Source organism: Pipistrellus hanaki, assembly GCF_964339955.1.
Source record: "Pipistrellus hanaki genome assembly, chromosome: 2".
Lineage (NCBI taxonomy): Eukaryota > Metazoa > Chordata > Mammalia > Chiroptera > Vespertilionidae > Pipistrellus > Pipistrellus hanaki.
In genome coordinates, this window is record NC_140504.1 from 64797809 (window position 1) to 64816761 (window position 18953).

Sequence of the window (18953 nt, forward strand, 5' to 3'; positions counted from 1 at the left end):
GAATTTTTCTGAAGTTTTAACTTCCCAAGATCTCCTGAGCCACACCTTAGATAACGATATTAAAAAGCTCACAATCAAACAAACAAACAAAAAGACCAGGAATGGTATTAATCCATTCACACCACCGTTCCCTCTTAAATAAAAACACAGGTAGCTTTCACAAATTGTGGGGGAGGGACAAAAAGGGAGGGGGGAGGAGTTCCTTTGGTTGGCAGGAAGTAGGAGGAGACTTTTAAAAGCAATCTTGGGTCAGGGGCCATTTCAGAAGTAAGAACTTTTTCTTCGTCAGCCTTCAATTCTTTTCTCCTTATGGAAAATACAAAAGGCAAGAAGGTATGGACATTTTATGGGCTTTGTTTTCTGTCTTTGTGTGTTACACTTGCATCATCAGCACATTCATTCTTTTTTTTGTAAGAGGGAGCTATTGGGCAAACTACAGAGGTAAAAAAAAGTAATTCCTAAAGAAATGGGCTTAGCAAACAAGTTCTAGAGGTAAAGGAGAGTGAGGAAGCTAATGGTAAGGTGCCTGGGGCAGGGAGAGGGAGGGGGAAGGGAAAGTAAGCTCTAGATATGATGAAAGCTTGCTGTTTGGAGTGAGGAAATAAATAAGAAATGAGTCGGCTGTTTTTGGTTTTAAAGAGATGCTTTATCCTGTCGAAATAATCAGGTATCTGGGCTAGAAGGAAACGGAAATGGGAGAAAAAGAGAGGTGAGGAAAAGACTTTAGAAAGAGGCAGTTGACTAAGGCTGGGAGGAAAATGAGATCTTAAACCAAAGGTGCTGTGTCTGAGCTGGTCTTTTCCTGGGGTTGTTAGAGCCAAAAAGTAGTTAGAAGCCGTACATACTGATGAGCACTCAGGACAGAAACTAAAGGTGGAGAGGCTGAGGTTACTACTGTGGTGGCTAAACCACTATATTATACTTATCCTCCCACGCTCTAAGTTTTTCTGGCTGGGCTAATCAAATAAGCAGAGACAGATTAATAGGAGAAAATAAAGTTTTAATACATGTGCATGGGGAATTCACATGGACAGAAAAATTCCTGAAGATAGTGAGGCAACATTGCCATTTTGGACAAAATAGAAAAGGGTGTGTGTGCGTGCGCGCGCGGCAGGGCTTGGGGGGAGGGGGAAGGGGGAAGACAGTAGTAGGAGAATGGTGAGATCTTAGATTCGTAAGTAAGAATGGGCAATTTAGCCGAAACTGGTTTGGCTCAGTGGATGGAGGTCAGCCTGCGGACTGAAGGGTCTCAGGTTCGATTCCGGTCAAGGGCATGTACCTTGGTTTCGGGCACATCCCCAGTAGGGAGTGTGCTGGAGGCAGCTGATCAATGTTTCTAACTCTACCCCTCTCCCTTCGTCTCTGTAAAAAACCAATAAAATATTCTTTTTGAAAAAAAGAGAGAGAGAGAGAATGGGTAATTTATAAGTAGAGAAAGAGCAGAGCTTACATGGCAGAAAAATCCTAGCCAAAGACCCCCACTTGAAGCCCTCTTATTATCATAATTCAAATTAGGCCAAGGTGAACATCCTAAGATCTTTGTGAAGCAGTTTCTCTGAAGCTCTTGGGGCTGAGCGGGTCAAAGGTTCTTTCCAGTGCTTGCTTTGGAAGGACACATACTAACTTGGAATAATACAGAAATTAGCTTGGTCCCTGTGCGAGGATGACAGGCAAATTCGTGAAATGTTCCATATACATACGTTCTTTCTGAGACGTGTTTCTTAATAAACAGCTTAAAATCAGTATCCAAAAAAGGCAGCCTAAGGATGGCCTAAGTTTGGTTTCTTTCAGTACAGAAGAATTGAACAACTCTGCAAAAAAAAAACCCGATCACTCTTGGGATCTCTTCCTAGAACCGAGTCATTTTTGCCCTCTCAATTTTAAGACTTTTGTGAATATTTTGTGAAAGAGCTTTGCAAATATAAAATTTGAATATGAGTGTTAAACTGCTATAGAGTTGTAAAAATGCCATACAAATGTTAATTTGTCCAGTAGTCCCACTTGGATGGATGATAGAAAGGCTTTAAATTTGGGAGCAAATTCACCTTAGATTAATTTTATCTAAAATACTGTGTGCTCTTAATTTTGTAACCTTAGTTATCAATACCTGATAGAAGATAGAGGCTCAACAGAGGTCAGTTTTTCTGTCTCTCCACATCACCCAACATTATCATCCCCACTGTTCTCTTGTTTCTTTTGATTCAATTAACCAGTAAGTGCCTATAATGAAAAGTAAAGAAATTCTACCCTGGTGGGGCTTACAATCAAATGGAGTAATAGGCACTGTTCAAATCACAAGCAAATGTAAAATTGCAACTGACAAATGGTGGAATGAGGAAATGATGTAGATTTGCCAAGGTTTGTAAAGGCTAAAAAGGATTACCAGATGAACTAATACTGGAAGTGAGAGTCAAAAAGTTAAGTTTTAAAATGTAAATAGAACCTAGGGGTAGGGTGGAGGGGGAGGGTGGAGCTGAGGAAAATCTTTTTACTTTTTTTTAATCAGGTTTTTTTTTTTTTTTTTTTTTTTTTTTTAATCCTCACCCAAGGATCTTTACCCATTGATTTTTAAAGAGAGGGGGGAAAAAAAACGAGAAATATCTGATGTGAAGGAAACACTTCAATTGGTTGCCTCCAGCACGCACCCCAACCAGAGCCCGAGCCAGAGAGGATCCTGCAACCAAGGTACTTGCCCTTGACTGGAATGTAACCTGGGACTCTTGGATTTGCAGGCTGACATTCTATCCACTGAGCCAAACGGGCTAAGGTAGGGAAATCTCTTTAGGTCAAAGTAACTGTGTTGGGAAGGAAAGGAATGCTGATACTGAAACTTGGGGCAATGGAGAGTAATAGAAAAACTGAAAAACTGAAATGGAAAATATGAGGCTGGTATGTTGTATTAAGGGCATTTGATTATCCGGATATTTTCCCTGCTAAGAACAATAATGAGCCGAAACCAGTTTGGCTCAGTGATAGAGCATCGGTCTGCAGACTGAAATGTCCCGGGTTCGATTCCCGTCAAGGGCATGTATGTTGGTTGCAGGCACATCCCCGGTGGTGGGGTGCAGGAGGCGGCTGGTCGATGTTTCTCTCTCATCGACGTTTCTGGCTCTCTATCTCTCTCCCTTCTCTGTAAAAAATCAATAAAATATATGAGGAAAAAAAAAAAGAACAATAATGGATGTATAGCATCTTTATGGGAAACATTTTTGGAAGGGGTCAAGAATAAAGACGTGGGGGGAGGTAAGGGTTGTAAATCTTGGTGGGAGATAAGGATAATGTGGGTGATATAAGGGCTTCCTCCGAAACAGAGCATAATTTATTTTTATTTGTATCTATATTTTGTGTCTTCTCTCATACATTCAAATTGGCCTTCTCCTATTTCTCCATCATTGTTTCGCTATCTTATACATAAACCTGATCATTAAGATGATACCCATGGAATACACACTGCCAGTGACCTCCAGTGACCTTGGTGTCTTGGGTGTGGATAACCTTAAGGCAGATAATGTGATGTGGTGGGTCAAACACCAGATGAATTACTGATTGGCTCTTCTAAACCCAGCAGAAGTCCCCAAAGAAGTCAGGGGAGCAGCAAAAAGCTTCAAAATCTCCACCTGAACCAACTAAAGAGAAACACAGGGCTGCTGGTGAACCAAGCCAACAAAGAACCTCAGAGATGGAGACCAAACGGAAGAGGTCTAAGAAAGATGACCAAGGTAAGAGGTAACAGCCCCTCAAGTCCCATTTCCTTGGTTTAAGCCTGAGGAACTTTTCTGGAGAAGGAAATAAATGTTTGTCCTCTATTCTGCAAGCCATATGCGTCCTTTGAAGCCTGGCTTAAATCTCACCTCCCTGAAGCCTCCTTTCAGTCACCTCTTAAAACTTATTACTTCCTGTCTCCAAACTTACACAATAATTTTGCTTCTATTCTGGTTAGGGGAAAATTCTGAGATGTCATAAATTACAGCCGCCCAAGTGGGAGCAAAAGACAGAACTGCTGGTCTGTTGATGTCGAAAGGCCAGCTAAGAAAGGACTCCTTATATTCTTCCTGTTGTTTGGAGCTTGGATTAAATTCCCGGTTGTATTTCTTCAGAATATTTTAACCAAGCACCAACACACTCCATCAGCCACCGCTGTGTCTTTACGTGTGGGCTTTCTGACTCTATGCGTATCCCAGTCCTGGCTCCACTTCAACCTCTCCCACCCCTTTGCCGACAGCTAATGTAAATTCTTTCAAGTGGCTGTACACCTTTCTTCCCCCTCTCTGCTTCTTAATGTATAAAAACACTTGTAAACTGTCAAGTCCATGTACATACTTGTCTCTTCCACCTAGCCAAGCTGCTGGTGGTTCGGACTTCATGTCCTTAGACCCATCTCCTTAGCATTTCTGGCTCAATGAAACATTTCTTTAAAAAAAAAAAAAAAAAGACTTTCAACGGTGGAAATTAAAATTTTTGTTTTAACTAGCTGCTTTGGAGTTAAAAACCTCGATGTGCAATGACTTGGGGCAGACCGATGCAGGTTTGCAATTACATTCTTGAAACACCCTGGCTAGTTTGGCTCAGTGGATAGAGCATCAGCCTGCAGACTGAAGGGTCCCTGATTCAATTCTGGTCAAGGGTACATTCTTTGGTTGCAGACTGCCAGCCCTGGTTGCGGTACATGCAGGAGGCAAACCAATGGATGTGTCTGTCTCTTTCACATTGCTGTTTCTCTGTCTCTCCCCTCTCATCCTCTTTCACTCTGTCTAAAAATCAATGGGCATATATATCTCCAGGTGAGGATTTAAAAAAATAATAACATTCTTTTTTTTTTTTTTTTTTTTTTTTAAATATATTTTATTGATTTTGTACAGAGAGGAAGGGAGAGAGATAGAGAGTTAGAAACATCGATGAGAGAGAGTCATCGATCAGCTGCCTCTTGCACACCCCCTACCGGGGATGCGCCCGCAACCAAGGTACATGCCCTTGACCGGAATCGAACCCGGGTCCCTTCAGTTCCCAAGCCGACGCTCTATCCATTGAGCCAAACCGGTCCTGGCAAAAAAAAATAATAACATTCTTAAAACACTACTTCCTATTTTAAAAATGGAGGATAATATCTACTAGGCTGAATCAGGGGTGAAAGGTCAGTTGTAATTTATATGGAGTGATTAGGTAAAACTTCTAAACTATACCCAGCTAGTAATGTGGACTCAATAAATGCTAGGAATTATTAGTGTAGGCATAATTGTGTCTGTTCTGGAGCTGTGTTCTGAAGTCTTTTCTTAAATGGTGTGTTGGAGTGCAGCAGGAGGCCTGTGTGCTGGGACAGGAGCGCTGCCCTGGTGGGGTGGGCTGGCAGATTTGTGGGTAACAGTGGTTGTGCTGCACATCACAGGTCTAAAACTTCTCTCATTTCCCTGGATTGGAAATGCGATCTCTAAGCAACTTCCTTGGAATCTCTGGGCTAATCTCTGAGGACAGGGATGTTGTGCCTATTTAGGAGTGGGGAGTGTGTATGTGAGGAGTGGGGAGTTTTAGGAATTAAAAACTGGGGAACTCAGAAGTTTTAAGTCTTAGGTGCGAGGACCATGCCTTTGAGGTTTTGTGGTCATGGGTAAATCATTTAACTCTATACTGGGGACTTTACTATGATAACTAAAAGTGATTGTACTTTTGACATTTTAAAAGGCCACATAAGAGTTAATTATTACTAATTTTATCCCGTTCTCCTTCAGATTATTGTCCAGAAAAGATGGAACCAGAAAAAAAAAGAGTAAAAACTCACAGGAAGATACCAATTCCTCCGCTGCCCGATCACTTGCCACCAGTTAACCTGATTCACCGAGACGTCGTGAGGGCTTGGTGCCAGCAATTAAAGCTGAGCACCAGTGGCCAGGTGAGGGCCGGGCTGTGAGTGTGGCTAGAAGGCAGCGTGGGAACCTTGATCTAATTATTAACTCATTTTCTCTTCTCTTAGAAATGGGAAACATATGACAGGCTGCGTGAATATGCTTACCCTCATCAAAAGGTGAGTAATTTGTAAGAAATTTGGTAGAATGGAAGCATCCATTATCATCCTAATTACCTATTTTAGCATGAAAAAGTTGTAAAATAATTGACCTAGCCCTTCTTTCACCCTCCACTCCTAAAAAGGCACAACATCCCTGTCCTCAGTTTTCACCAACTCTGCAAAGAGTAATAAAAATGATGCTGCACTTCTCTTTAAAAAAAGAAAATGTTTTTATTGATTTGGAGGGAGACTCCGAGAGAGAGAGAGAGAGAGAGAGAGAGAGAGAGAGAGAGAGAGAGAGAGAGAGAGAGAAGTATCAACCTGTTGCCTCCTGCACGTGCCCCAACCAGGGATCAAACTCAAAACCTGGGTACATGCCTTGACCAGGAATCAAACCATCAACCTTTTAAGAGACACTAGCCTGGGTGAGGCTAAATTTATTTTATTTTATTTCAAACAGGAAGAGAGAGGGAAATAGAAACATCAATGATGAGAGAGAATCATTGATTGGTTGCCTCCTGCATCCCCCATCCCCAGCCATTGGGGATCAAAACCCACAACCTGGGCATGTGCCTAGACCAGTAATTAAACCATGACCTCTGGTTCATAGGTCAAAGCTCAGCCACTGAGCCACACCAACTGGGCGAGGCTGCATTTCTGATAACATTTTAATCTCTCCAATCCTATTTGTAGAAGACTCCAGTCAAACCTGAGGAGGCAAAGATATTGTCCTTAGCACAAAGGAAGTTGAAGGTGCAGCAGGGGGAAATGACTCTGGACAGTTTTGCTCTTCCTGAACTGACTGCTTCCCCGGAGGCGGAGGCTGCTTCTGACGGGGATGCAGCGGCTCTCCTGGAGGGAATGGACAATCTTTTTGTGTCAACTTCCACCCCGGATGATGTGTTTGCCTCCTGGAGCAGAATTGCAGCCAATACTGGGAAGACTGGGAGTATGAAGACTAAGAGGTTGCCACAGGAGGCCACTGGTAAGCCCCATATAGAAAAGAAGCAAAACTACAAACAGAGAAACATCGATGTGAGAGACAGAGAGAGACATCAGTTGGTTGCCTCCTGTACAGGCCTGGACCAGAGCTGGGGATCAAGCCTGCAACCAAGATACAGGCCTTTGACTTGAATTTAACCTGAGACCCTTCAGTCTGCAGGTTTATGCTCTTCCTACTGAGCCAAACAGGTAGGGAGCTTAGTTGATATTAATCTCAAATTAGGGTATATCTAAATGACCTAACAAGCTAGTGATTTCTGCCATCACCTCTAGTTTCTGATTCAAGGCTTTAGAATGTGCATTTCTGGCAATTTTCTTGGCACTGCTAGTCGGGGGACCACTCACACTGAAAACCACTGCTCTAAATTACTGGTGTCATCACAAAGGAATGACAATCTGTTTGAATTAATTTATTTCCCCTTTAAGGAATTAAGAGTGTAACCATTTTGGCTCAGTGGGTAGAGTGTCAGCCTGCGGACCAAAGGATCCCAGGTTTGATTCTGGTCAAGGGCACGTACCTCGGTTTCACGCTTCTTCCAGGGAATAGTCAAGATGTGTGCAGGAGTTGATGTGTTCTTCTCACATCAATATTTCTGATAATTCTCTTTTTCCCTCTCTCTTCCACTATCACTAAAAATCAATGGAAAAAATATCCTTGGGTGAGGTTTTTTTTTAAAAAAAAAAAAAATTAAAAAAAGAAAGAAAGAAGGGCAGATTAAAATCAACTGCCTGAGCTGAAGCTTTGGGTCTTCTAACATCCATTAAATGAGAAACACTGACAGATTGTTTCAGCTTTTTCCCACTTTTCACACCATAAAATGGGTTAAGAATACAATGCTACCTCTACATTTGTAAGGATTATAGATCATATAATTAAGGAAGACAATAAACTGCCTGTTGAAGTGTTCACACCCTTGGACCTATTTCATGAAGGCCATTCAGACCTCTCTGGGTTAGTCTTTCGGTTGAAGGAAACCAGAATGGGTTATCCACAAATATAACTCTGACATAAATAAATTTATTTTGAGGTGAAGGCAATTAAACTCAGAGAGAGAAAAAAAAAAAAAACAACCTTCGCCTTTTCTGCCTAAAGGGAGGACATAAGTTCACTTTTTGCCAGATATGCTCTTGCTCTTGTCAACTGAGAGATGGTACCAGAGGAACCTGTGAGCAAACTTTACTCCGTTGTCCTCCCATGCATTCACCTCCCCACAGTTCAACCCCTGTGGCCTAAACCTGCTTTCTTTTGCCCTGTCATTTCTCCACGAATATGTTGTTCTTTATTTGATGGAATTCTAAGCCCCCGTTTTGATCCAGTTTTGTTGTGTTTTCTCCTCCCTGGCATGCATTGATAAATTGTTTTTGTCTTATTAATCTGTCTTTAGAATCCCAGCCGGAAGCCTAAGATGGGTAGAGGTCAAGTTTTGTCTCCCCCACACCACCATCTACCCACTTGCAGCTTATACCACTTCCAACTATAATTTTTGCTTCTTTTTAAAGCTGTAACAGGAACTGTCTTGCATTGCTTTCTAAAGGGAACAGGATACAGCAGGTTAACTCAAAATTCTAGGTTTCATATCTCAAGAGCTAGCACTTGAGAAAGAATCAAAGACCAGGATGCAATTTTGAACGTGATTTGGTCTTGCTCTGTTCGTACTTATCTCTCTTTCCTTTCCCAGGTCTCAAGTGGTGTGTGGTCCATGGACAGAGTCTCCCTGCAGACACAGAGGGTTGGGTTCAGCTGCAGTTTTATGCTGGGCAGGCCTGGGTTCCTGAGAAACCGGGGCAAGTGTGTGCCCTCTTCTTGATACCTTCCCTCAGCTTTCCACCCCCCCACCTGGAGGATAATATGTTGTGCCCAAAATGCGTCCATAGGTAATTACCTAGTTCTTTTCTACAAACTAAAAGTGGGCCCTTGGGTTTTAGTTGATGGAGACGAGAAACGTATGTTTCTTTATCTTAATTAGCCCTGTATTTCAAGCAGAAGTTATCAGTAAAGAATTTCAAGAAAGTTATCACCCATTAGTATATTCCTAGGAAAAAAATATTATGTCTATTTGGAGATCCATAATTTTAGAGAAACACACATTTATAATTACTATATTCCATGTATATGTACTACACTGAAATAATTACTATCCAAACAAACAAACAAACAAACAAAAAAACAACTTAGTAGCCTATAGTCTAATGCAGATGATTGGTTTGTAAACATCTGTAAACATTTGATGCCATGTGGTGACTGGCATCAAAAAACAGATTTATTGATGTAAAGGGAGAATTGACTAGAGGAGAAGCAGTAAGGTCATTTTTCAGTATGGGGATCAGAGCCGAGGCTGTGAAGGAAACCTTAGGGCAATATAGAATTGAAAATAGTTCCTTGTGATAGAATATTGCAGAAAACAGCCTCAGTTTTCTTACAAAATATGCATGATAATGCCTATCTAAAAATTGTAAAAAAATAAATAAATAAAAAAATTTAAATGCGTGAACAAGAAAAATGTACATTAGCAGTGGTGGGGAGGATGAGGAGTTGAGTCAAGCAGCTCATCCCTAGGTGATGGGCCACTGAAGGGTTTTAAGCAGGTAAATGGACTGAGGCCGACAGTCCAAGGAGAAAAGGGTGTTTTTTTATGTTTAACGGGCCTTCCACTTCCTATAAGTGTCAAGAACAAATAATCTTGCTTCTAGATAATTATCTGATGGTTATTTAAATATTGCTAAAGGTAAGAGTTGTAGTGGAGCTCAGGATAGTGCTTCAAGGAACAGCAGTATTGGGGGAACGTGTTAAAGGAGGCAGAAAAGAAACGAGAAAAGCTGGACTATGAAGTTAATGGGGAGAGTGCCTGGGGAAACTTTTCTAATTCAAGTGAAACTTGAGGAAGGTACACATAATATACTTGTTAAGATGATAATAAGATTCAAAGCAGTAAAGGATATTAGAAAATTTGGTGTTGGTTGAGTCAGGGGAGGAAAGAAGTAGACACTGCCCTTGGAGGTATTTTCTGAAAGTACCAACAGAGTAATGGGATGCTTACAGGGGATTTTCATCGGGGACAGGGAAGATGGGGAGAAAAGAATCCCTCTGGTGCAGCCCAGTCTTGGCTCCTAAGGGTCTGTGCCCACACTACTCTGCCAGGGGCTCCATCTCAGCTTTCTGTTCCACTTATCCTCCACCCTTTGGTGTTGTGGTTACTGAACACCAGAGATCAGGCACAGCTGGTAGAGGATAGCAGTCTGACGTGGGGCCCTCTGGCCAGAATCCCCCTTCATCTAGGGGTGGCAGCCCCTGGGAGCTGGCACAGGGAATGTACGCTTATCTTTTCCCCTTTTGGCTGTCCCGATTCCTGCCACAATTCTGTGCCAATGAAGTTAAATACAATTGAGGTCATGTTGGATAGCTTTTTACTGGCATACTGGGACCATAGGAAATGGTTAAAAAAAAAAAAAAAAAAAAAAAATCACTCGGGGGCCTCTCCTGCGCCAGGCTGCACAGAACGGGAATATGATAGAGACAAATGGTAAGGTGGCTGAAATTGCCATTCCTAGAGGACCTAGCCATGAGCTTCCCACCCACTATCCTGAAGTTTAAGGTCAATTTTACTGGCATTCCAGCACTGGGTTTCTTGACATTTCTTGTTTGGGATTTTAAAGGTGTCAATCATTTCACTTGCTTTATAGGAATAAGGTGTTATCGAGGAGCTTTCCTTGCGAAGGAAGAGATTACGGCTATGATTGTAATTAAAATGGTAGGAAGGTGACTACAATCAACTCCACGGTGCCACTGACAGCAGTCGGGGCTGCTCGACATCCTCGGTGCTCCCTGCTTACAGGGCCCAGACAGGTGGGGAGCAGATGTTACTCTTAGACTACCAACAGTGCCTGCTGCTTCATCTGCTGGGATACAGTTATCATTCATTGCAGTGAAGATGCAAAAGTCACACCATCTGACGATTACCCATCTGAAACAGAGGGGACTCCAGCGGCTCTTTCATGGTGGGAGCCTGAACTGAACTTCTCGAGGGGAGTGGAGAGACAGGTGTGCTCCCTCATTAAACTCCTGCCTTCTGAGTCCTAAATACCTAGTATGCTTAAAACACATATGTAAAGTAACCATCTGCTATGTTTCAGGAATTTAGTTGTATGCAAATTATTGTTTACTAGAAGCCCAGTGCACAAATTTGTCCACGGGTGGAGTCTGGCTGACCCACCCCAATCAGGGCCAATTGGGCTGAGCTGGGCTGGCCAGGGGGAGGAGCTATTGGTGTTTGGCCAGCATGCTCTGTCCTCAATGGGGGGCTTAGAGTGGGGAGGGGGTCAATTGGGGGCAGGACTAGTTGGGGCAAGGGTCTGCAGGCAGTTGGCCGACCAGCCCCACCCCCTGGTCAAATACCCAGTCAAAGGGACAATTTTCATATTAGCCTTTTATTGTATAGGATGTTCTTAACTCTGTAGGATTAAGCCAAAAGGCATGATTTTGTTTCAGTGTAATAAATAATACATACTTTATTTCTTATTAGTTGTAAGGATATTTTGTTTTCTTACTATTTAACTTTTCCCCTTTTTACATTGGATTGCTCAAGTTTCTATTTTTTTTTTTTAATTTTTTTAAATTTTATTTTATTTATTTTATTTATTTATTTATTATTATTTTTTAAATCAATCTTTATTGTTCATATTATTACAAAGGTTCCTCATTTCTTCCCCCCTCCACCAGGTTCCCACCCCACCCTCCGCCCCCTCCCCATCCCCCATTGTCCTCATCCATAGGTGTAGTTTATGTTCAGTCTCTTCCTCCCTCCCTTTCCCCGATAGTAAATCCCTTTTCAGATAGTAAATCAGTTACTTAGCATTTTCTCATATCAATAATACCTCCACATGCCCAATGATACATTTCACACAAAAGACATTTCCAAATAGGTCAACCAGCCTCATCCAGGCCCCACCCAAGGCACTCACAGATCAACACCCCAGCCCTATACTAACTCAACACATCCAGATCTAAGCCTTCATCACTTGATTCAGCAGACCCTCAAGTTCCCACAAAAGTTTCCAGCCATGTCTGAGAGGCAGCAGTGGGGCAGGGGCAGGCAATGAGCGAGCTGATCCGGGCCTGGCTGCTCTGGGCCTGGCCTCTGTTGCTCTGGTTCGTTCCACAACCAGCTGCTCCAGGTCTGGTCACTGCCGCTCCCGACCTAGTTACTCTGGACTTGGCTGCTGCTGCTCCGGGCCTGGCCGCACCCGACCCGGCTTCTCCGAGCCTGGCCGTTCCCAGCCTGGCAGCCGCTGCTCCGGGCCTGGCCGCTCCCAGCCTGGCAGCTGCTGCTCTGGGCCTGGCCGCACCAGACCCGGCTACTCCGGGCCTGGCCGCTCCCAGCCTGGCAGCCGCTGCTCCGGGCCTGGCCACACCAGACCTGGCTGTTCCAGGCCTGGCCGCTGCCAGCCTGGCAGCCACTGCTTTGGGCCTGGTCGCTCCAGACCCGGCTGCTCCAGGCCTGGCCGCTCCCAACCTGGCAGCCGCTGCTCCGGGCCTGGCCACACCCGACCCGGCTGCTCTGGGCCCAGCTGCTCTGGGTCTGGCCGTTCCCAGCCTGGATGCTCCGGGCTTGGCTACTGCTGTTCTGGGCCTGGCTGCTCCCAACCCGGCTGCTCCGGGCCCGGCCACTCCGGGTCAGGATGTTCCTGGACTGGCCATCCTGGGCTTGGCTGCCTCTGCCTCAGGCCTGGCTGCCACTGTCCCAGGTCTGGTTGCTCCAGTGCTGGCTGTTGCTCTGGTTCTGGCTGCTGCTGCTCTGGGGCCTGGCCATTGCTGCTCCGGGCCCGGTTGCCACTGCCTTGTGCCTTGGCACTCGGCCTGGCCGCCGCTGTTCCAACATTCTGTCCTTTTTTTTTTTTTTTTTTTTTTAAACGCATATATGTTGCAATGTTGGCTGGTGAGTTGAGTTCTGACTTAGTCTTTGATTTTTCAAGATCTTCTTTGTATTTCTGAAGTAATTTTACTATCTTTTGCTCTCACTTGATTTCTTCACATTGAGAATTTCTTTGGTTTCTTCCTCCTTGTCCTGGGAGCTCAGCAGGTTGGCCTGTGGCACCCCTTTGTTCTCCGCGGGCTGCCGCGCTGCTCCAGCCTGTTGCCGTGGTTGGCGCCGCCCAGGAAGCAGCCCAAGGCCTTGGCTCCGTTGCCCGCGCTCAGAGGTGGAAGGCTCAGTGGCAAACCCCCCCCACCCCAGGGGCCCAGTCGCCTAGCTCCCTGCTGGCGCCCGGCTGGCCGGTGTCCGGCAGGGGCTCCTGCTCCCTGTCGCATTCCTCCAGTCTGGAGCTTTTTTTCTCTTTCCCGCTGGGGAGTCTAGGATCAGAGTCAACAGACTGTCCTCTGCACGCAGTGTGCGCGACTCTGAAGGCTCCACTTTTCGCCACTCCCCTGGGATTCCGCCTCACAGCCCCGTCTCCCCCTGTTCAAGCCTGGGTCCCCAGGGTCTGGTCCAGGACTGGGGTTCAGAGCAGTCGAAACTGGGGCCCAACACAGCCGGGCTCTCGTTTCCTTCCCCCCAGGGCAATCCCACATCAGAGTCAACATTCCTTCCCTTGCAAGCAATGTGCGCGACTCCGGGGCTCGGCCTTTCACCGCTCTCCCAGGACTCCACCTCACAGCCCCGTCTCACTCTACTTGAGCCTGGGTCCCCAGGGATTGGCTCAGAACTGGGGTTCAGAGCAGTCCGGACTGAGGCTCAGCGCCGCAGGAGGCCCTGTTCCTTCCGGCTACGGTAATCCAGCATCAGAGTCAACATTCAGTCCTCTGTGTGCAATGTGCGCGCGACTCCGGGGGCCCTGCTTTTTGCTGCTCGCCTGGGATTCTGCCTCACAGCCCCGTCTCCCCCTGCAGGAGCCTGGGTCCCCAGGGTCTGGCCCATAACTTGGGGCTCAGCGCTGCCGGTTTGGGGGTTCAGCCCAGGCTGGGGGTTCTATTTCCTTCCTGCTAGGGAACGCCAGGCAGCACCCAGCCCTCTCCTCCTCTCCGGCTGAGACCTCTCCGCGTGCGCGTGCGTGCGAGCGCGCAGCATGTCTCCGTACCTTAGGCTTTTTTTCAGCTCCTCTGATTTTCCTTCTGGTTTTCTCTTTCCTTCTTGTTGTAGAATTTTCGGTCAGTCGACTACCTGTGGCTCTGGGCGATGTCCACTCTACATTTTAGTTGTATTCCATTGAAATTGTGTGCTGCTGCGGTTAGGTGTCTACCCAAGCAGCCATCTTGGATTCTCCTCAAGTTTCTATTTTATTTCCTCCCTCTCTTTATTAATTTGGGAATCTTACCACTTTGCTTTTCAATTCTGCTTATAGACAGTTCCCTGTTCCTAACACACTAAGATAAACTTAAAATTCTCTTTACATAAAATAAGTCCTATCACTAAGATTGTTTAGTTACTCCTCCTTACTGCCCCTGGCAGAATAAAATCTAGTCACATTCCCCAATCCTCTATAAAACCCACAAACCCCCCAAATTACTATCAAGTTTTCACTATCCCCCCTTCACTGTCTTTGTTCCAAGCTTTTAGAATATTTCAAAGAAGAGACAAATTGAGTTACATACTCTATAACTCCATGATAAAGGGGCCCCGGTTACGGTCCTGATGAGGGAGGGCAGAGGCAAGAGAAGAGCCATTTTTCCCATGTAGAAATTAAAATTAATAGCCACAAAGATATGTCTGTGCCCATAAGCACACTTGAGATGCAATAGGAATCTGAGCCAGCCCTCCAAATCTTCCTTGGCTCCAAAGGGACATAGACAACTAAGAGTTGGTGCTGAAGTAACAATTCTACAAAATCCTGCCAAGACATTGCTGACTGAGGTAAAGGAACCTGCATGTAGAAAGTCTGTGAACTCACTGACAGGAAGCAAAAATGGAAGTGACCACATCTTCAAAGATCCCCCAGTCCTAAGGAGCAGAGATGGAAAGAAGAAAGGGGGGTGGGGAGGATGATAAATATTTTTGTTGTTAATCCTCACCAAAGATATTTTTACATTGGTTTTTAGAAAGAGTGGAAGAGGGGGGACAAAGAAAAAACGGAAAGGAAGGGGAGAAACAGAGAGAGGGGAAAACATGGATATGAAAGAGACACATGGATTGATTGCCTCCTGCAGGATGGCGAGGTACATGCCCTTCACCAAAATTGAACCCGGGACCCTTCAGTCCACTGAGCCAAACCAGTTAGGGCAAAAACTTATTTTTCTTTATTTTTTTGTTAATCCTCACCTGAGGATACTATTTTTTTTCTTTTTGTTTTGTTAAAAACTTGTTTATATTTAGCAATAAGAAAAAGAAGTGACAACGCTCTTCTTCAGGTGACTCCTCCCGTTTCTCCATGGCCACCCATGGCATGCATGGCTGCTCCCTGTGGAGGCTGCGCCATGACATGTTCACGGGCACACGTGCTGGGGGAGTGTCTGCAGGGCCACAGCTGCAATGGAGGTTAGTGGTTGCTGCCCACAGCCCCTCGGCCCCTCCAGCTGTTCTGATTTGTAAACGTTCTGCTGCAGGTTCAAGAGGGCCCTTTTCCAATTGGTCTGCGGAAATAACTGATAAACAGCACTAAACCCAAACCTAGTAAAAGCTATCTGATGGTGTGAGAATCTCCCACTGGGTCACTGAGCACAGGGACCGACTTGCGGAATAGGATCTTATTGCCAAGCCTCTCAGTGTGTTGGGAGGGAGAGGTGCCAGCCTCAGTGACAAACAAGAGCATGCAGGGCCTGGCCAGCGTGGCTCAGAGGGTAGAGAGCCGGCCTGCAGACCGAAGGGTCTGGATTCGATTTTGGTCAGGGCATGTACCTGGGTTGTTGGATCCTCCCTGGGCAGGGCTCCTGCAGGAGGTAACCCAGCGATGTGTTTCTCTCACATCTATGCTTCTCTCTGTCTTTCCCTCTCCCATTCTCTCTAAAATCAATGGGAGAACTAGTTGATTTGGTTCAGTGGATAGAGAGTTGGCCTGCAGACTGAAGGGTCCAGGGTTTGATTCCGGTCAGGGGCATGTATCTGGGTTGCAGGCTGGATCCCCAGTAGGGGGTGTGCGGGAGCCAGCTGATGGATGTTTCTAACTTTCTATCCTTCTTCCTATCTCTGAAATCAGTAAAAATGTATTTAAAAGGGACATAGAAAGGGAGTGGACTGACAATTCACAGGGGGAAAAGGATCTGAGGGGTGCGGGATGAGAGTGGAAGAAAATCTTACATCTATGGATGAAGACAGTGGTGGGGGTAAGGGCGTGGGGTGGGATTGGGAATCAGGGGGAGGGGAGCTATGACTCAGAGGGGGAGAGGAACACTTGTAATAATCTGAACAATAAAGATTTATTTTAAAAAAAATAAAATAGCCGAGACCGGTTTGGCTCAGTGGATAGAGCGTCAGCTTGGGGACTGAAGGGTCCCGGGTTCGATTCCAGTCAAGGGCATGTACCTTGGTTGTGGGCATATCCCCGGTAGGGGATGTGCAAGAGGCAGCTGATTGATGACTCTCTCTCATCGATGTTTCTAACTCTCTATCTCTCTCCCTTCCTCTCTGTACAAAATCAATAAAATATATTTTAAAAAAATAATAAAAAATAAAAAAATAAAATAAAATAAAATAAAAACCAGTGGAAAAACCCCTGGGTGAGGAATAACAAAACAAAAAGTAAGTGCAGGCCCCTTTGGGGGGGGGGGGCGCGGGTGATGCACCCCAGGGTCCTCAGAGATAAGTGTGCACACAGGCTCTGCCCACCGTTTCCTGAAGGGCTTCTGAGGCCTCCTGGATGGGCCTGAGCGCAAAGGCATCTGGTGGCTTGGTTTGTTTTCCATTCTAGACTTGCTTGGAAAGAGACAGAATACCAAGACTATCCCTCTGTATCCATGGAAACTGGTCCCTGTGGGGTCCTTGGGCTCACACCTCCCAAAGAGCTGGCTGAGCACCTTCCTGGGGGCCACCTCCCTCCCTCCTTCTCTCCCTCCATCATTCCCTCCCTCTCACCCCTCTCTCTCCCTCCCTTCCCCTTTCCACCCTCCCTCTCCCTACCCTCCCTTCTCTGCCTTCCTCCCTCCTCCATCTCTCCCTTCCTCCCTCCCTCATTCCCTTATTCCCTTTCTCCCTCATTCCCTCCCTTCCTCCCTCTCACTTTCCCTCCCTCCCCCTCCCTCCCTCCCTCCTTCTCTCCCTCCCTCCATCATTCCCTCCCTCCCTCTCCATTCCCTCCCTTCTCTGTCTTCCTTCCTCCTCCTTCTCTCCCTTCCTCCCTCCCTCATTCCCTTATTCCCTTTCTCCCTCATTCCCTCCCTTCCTCCCTCTCACTTTCCCTCCCTCCCCCTCCCTCCCTTCCTCCCTTCTTTCCTCCCTTCCCCTCTCCGCCCCCTTCCACTACGTCTGTCCTCCCACGTGGGCTCTGTGTCCCTGTCTCAGGTCAACCCTCATGGTCAGCTCCTTTGGGACCAGCTCCGTGCTCCCGACCTCCCTGCCCACACCTGTCATGCCTAGTGCTGCCTCTCAGCCCTCGCTGATGCTCGTGACCTTCTCTCCTGGCGGCAAGGACAGAACCCCAGTGCCTTCATCTGAGGCCACCGGTGCCCGCGTGGTGACCTCACCCGAGCCCCAGCAGCATTCCGATCCCTCCCCATGTGCTGTGATCCTTCAGAACAACCTCGTGTCTCAGAGTCTTCCTCACTGCAGCCACAGCCCTGCTCCCTCCCCACCCCACCAGGATACTTTTTCATTGACTCTCTCCCCAAAGGTCATTCCCTTTTACCAGGCAACTTTACTTATTTATTTTTAAAATGTATTTTGTTGATTTTCACAGAGAGGAATAGAGAGTTAGAAACATCGATGAGCTGCCTCCTGCACATCCCCTACTGGGGATATGCCCAAAATCAAGGCACGTGCTCTTGACCTGAATCGAACCTGGGATCCTTCAGTCCAGAGGCCAAGCCGACGCTCTATCCACTGAGCCAAACCAGTTAGGGCTCCATTGATTTTTAGAGAGAAGAGACAGAGAAAACATCCGATGTGTCCATTGGTTACCTCCTACAGGCACTGCGACCAAACCTGCAACCAAAGTACATGCCCTTGACCAGAATCAAACCCAGGACCCTTCAGTCCATGTGTCAAAGCTCTATCTACTGAGCCAAAATAGCCAGGGCAAAACTCATTTTTTTTTTTTTAGAAGCAAAGTTGTTTTGACATCTTCATTCTTTATCTGTTGTCATTGATAAGCAGTCAGCAGCCCTCTTGTGGCCCTCCCCAGCTGGCCAATCTCCCAAATCACTCCCATTCCTGATGGTGTGTACAGGTGAGGTTCCCTCTGCCTGGCCTGCACCCTCTGGCAATCTAGGCTGAGAGATTTCTTCCCCCTCCCCCGAGTGCACAAATTTCCTATACAGGGTCTCTAGTGGATAAATACAAGTGGAAAAGCAAGTCTTGCAAAGGGACATTCAGACTGAATGTTTAGAATTTGTGAGGACTATCTGAGAGTTTAGATTTGGACAAAATGACTCTTCTCTAACCTAAAAACTCTCCAAAGACCCTCTGGGCATCTCTCATTCCATATAGATGGTGGTGGGTGATAAACCACCCCAAAATCCAGGTGAAAGGCATCAGCTGCCTATTACACGGAAGTCTTCATTCCCTAGCATCATATCATGCTGTAGCAACAGGGAACTTTTACTTTTGTGCTGGCAGCCAGAAAGCCAGCTCTAGCTTGGATGCCATTCCTCTGAAGTGACTTCTAGAATAAAAAGACTCACCTCATATTAGATGAGAAACATCAACCAGCTGCCTCTTGCACACCCCCTATTAAGGATGTGCCCACACCTGGGACCTATCAGTCCACAGGCTGATGTCCTATCTACTGAGCCAAACCGGTTTCGGCTTCTAATTAATTTTTACAAAGGATTTTGAAAATACAATGCATTTGCAAATAAAAATATATTTGAAAT

General features: G+C 46.0%; 1 protein-coding gene across 2 annotated transcripts; it reads left to right on the top strand.

Annotated features, from left to right (window-relative positions):
- The first annotated feature begins 235 nt into the window (after positions 1-235).
- DPPA4 (developmental pluripotency associated 4) lies at positions 236-11075 on the top strand. 2 transcript variants are annotated; one of them, XM_084875863.1, is made up of 7 exons: positions 236-333; positions 3569-3719; positions 5724-5884; positions 5966-6016; positions 6692-6983; positions 8680-8875; positions 10682-11075. In XM_084875863.1, exons 1-7 carry the CDS (start codon positions 310-312, stop codon positions 10743-10745), a joined length of 939 nt encoding a protein of 312 aa, XP_084731989.1. In that variant the 5' UTR covers positions 236-309; the 3' UTR covers positions 10746-11075. The 2 variants fall into 2 exon arrangements, with proteins under 2 accessions (XP_084731989.1, XP_084731988.1); XM_084875862.1 differs by having other exon boundaries at positions 250-333; positions 3566-3719.
- Positions 11076-18953: the final 7878 nt, after the last annotated feature.

Coding starts and splice junctions, on each gene's coding strand:
- DPPA4 (XM_084875862.1), top strand. CDS start 310: ATGGAAAATACAAAAGGCAAGAAG. Junction 334..3,565: donor AAAATACAAAAGGCAAGAAG/GTATGGACATTT, acceptor TTCTAAACCCAG/CAGAAGTCCCCAAAGAAGTC. Junction 8,876..10,681: donor TGCCCAAAATGCGTCCATAG/GTAATTACCTAG, acceptor CTTGCTTTATAG/GAATAAGGTGTTATCGAGGA.